A 920-nucleotide genomic window follows, 5' to 3' on the forward strand; every position below is an offset into this window, starting at 1 on the left:
GGAGGGGTGGATGAGGTGGAGGGGTCGATTGCATTGTTTACATAGACGTATTCGTATATGGAACGTCATAACTTTCAGTGCAGCCTCTGAATTCTTTAGAAAATATAATGCCTTATTCAGTAAGTTGTGGACTTACTGAATTGTCAAATTTTTTCTACTCATTACAGCATAATCAAGTCTGTTATGAATTGTTGCTATTGTTATTGTTGTTTCTGATCAGTTCCTGCGTCTTTCTTCTTTATTTATCATTTCAGGCCGCTGGCTCCTTGAATGTCGAACTACGATTCACTTCAAAGAAGGCATGAGGGCATTTTACAACGTTAAAAAATGTAATAATGCTCCAAGCTTCACTCGCAAAACGAATATTCGTCGTTATTTTATCGCAGCAGAAGAAATAAGGTGGGATCATGCCCCGAAAAAGAGAAGTATAGTCACTGGTAACGACTTGAATAATGAAGATGAGTAAGTACTGTCATGTGTATGTGTATATGTTTGTGTGAATTAGTTGAAGACGAGATATTACTCGTGTACACATAGATTAGTTAATCAAAGCGGAAAATTTTCAACCAGTTTCTCCAGGTATATTTGGTGACTGAGAGAAATTTTTATATACCTCGGAGTATTCTTACTTTTACGCATGCACACAAGCATTGCCTAAACAGTTATTAGTTCAGTTGTCAAATTTGCTTACCGGAAAATAATTCAAGAGTTCTAGATCTATAACATTGATTTCACATGGTTCCAGATTCAGTTCAACTGAAGGAGAGGGGGAGTGAAAAATTCATAAATTTTCAATTTTTTTTTTTTTTAATCGAAAAAAGCATTTCCCATTGTTTTTTAAATACGTATAGAAAAACAAATCTAAAAAAAAGAAATCGGTCCGGAAGTGGGGAATGTGGATTCATAAATCTTCAAACATT

At 34.9% G+C, this 920-nt stretch overlaps 1 protein-coding gene across 1 annotated transcript in view; it reads left to right on the top strand.

Moving 5' to 3' along the window:
- LOC106883555 (hephaestin-like protein) overlaps positions 1–920 on the top strand; it is a 14,716-nt gene that overhangs the window by 10,325 nt on the left and 3,471 nt on the right. Inside the window, exon 9 of the mRNA XM_052975637.1 lies at positions 188–462. Within this exon, the coding sequence (XP_052831597.1) occupies positions 188–462 (275 nt within the window). The remainder of the gene's footprint in view (positions 1–187; positions 463–920) is intronic.

This window comes from Octopus bimaculoides, chromosome 22, assembly GCF_001194135.2.
Source record: "Octopus bimaculoides isolate UCB-OBI-ISO-001 chromosome 22, ASM119413v2, whole genome shotgun sequence".
Classification (NCBI taxonomy): Eukaryota; Metazoa; Mollusca; class Cephalopoda; order Octopoda; family Octopodidae; genus Octopus; species Octopus bimaculoides.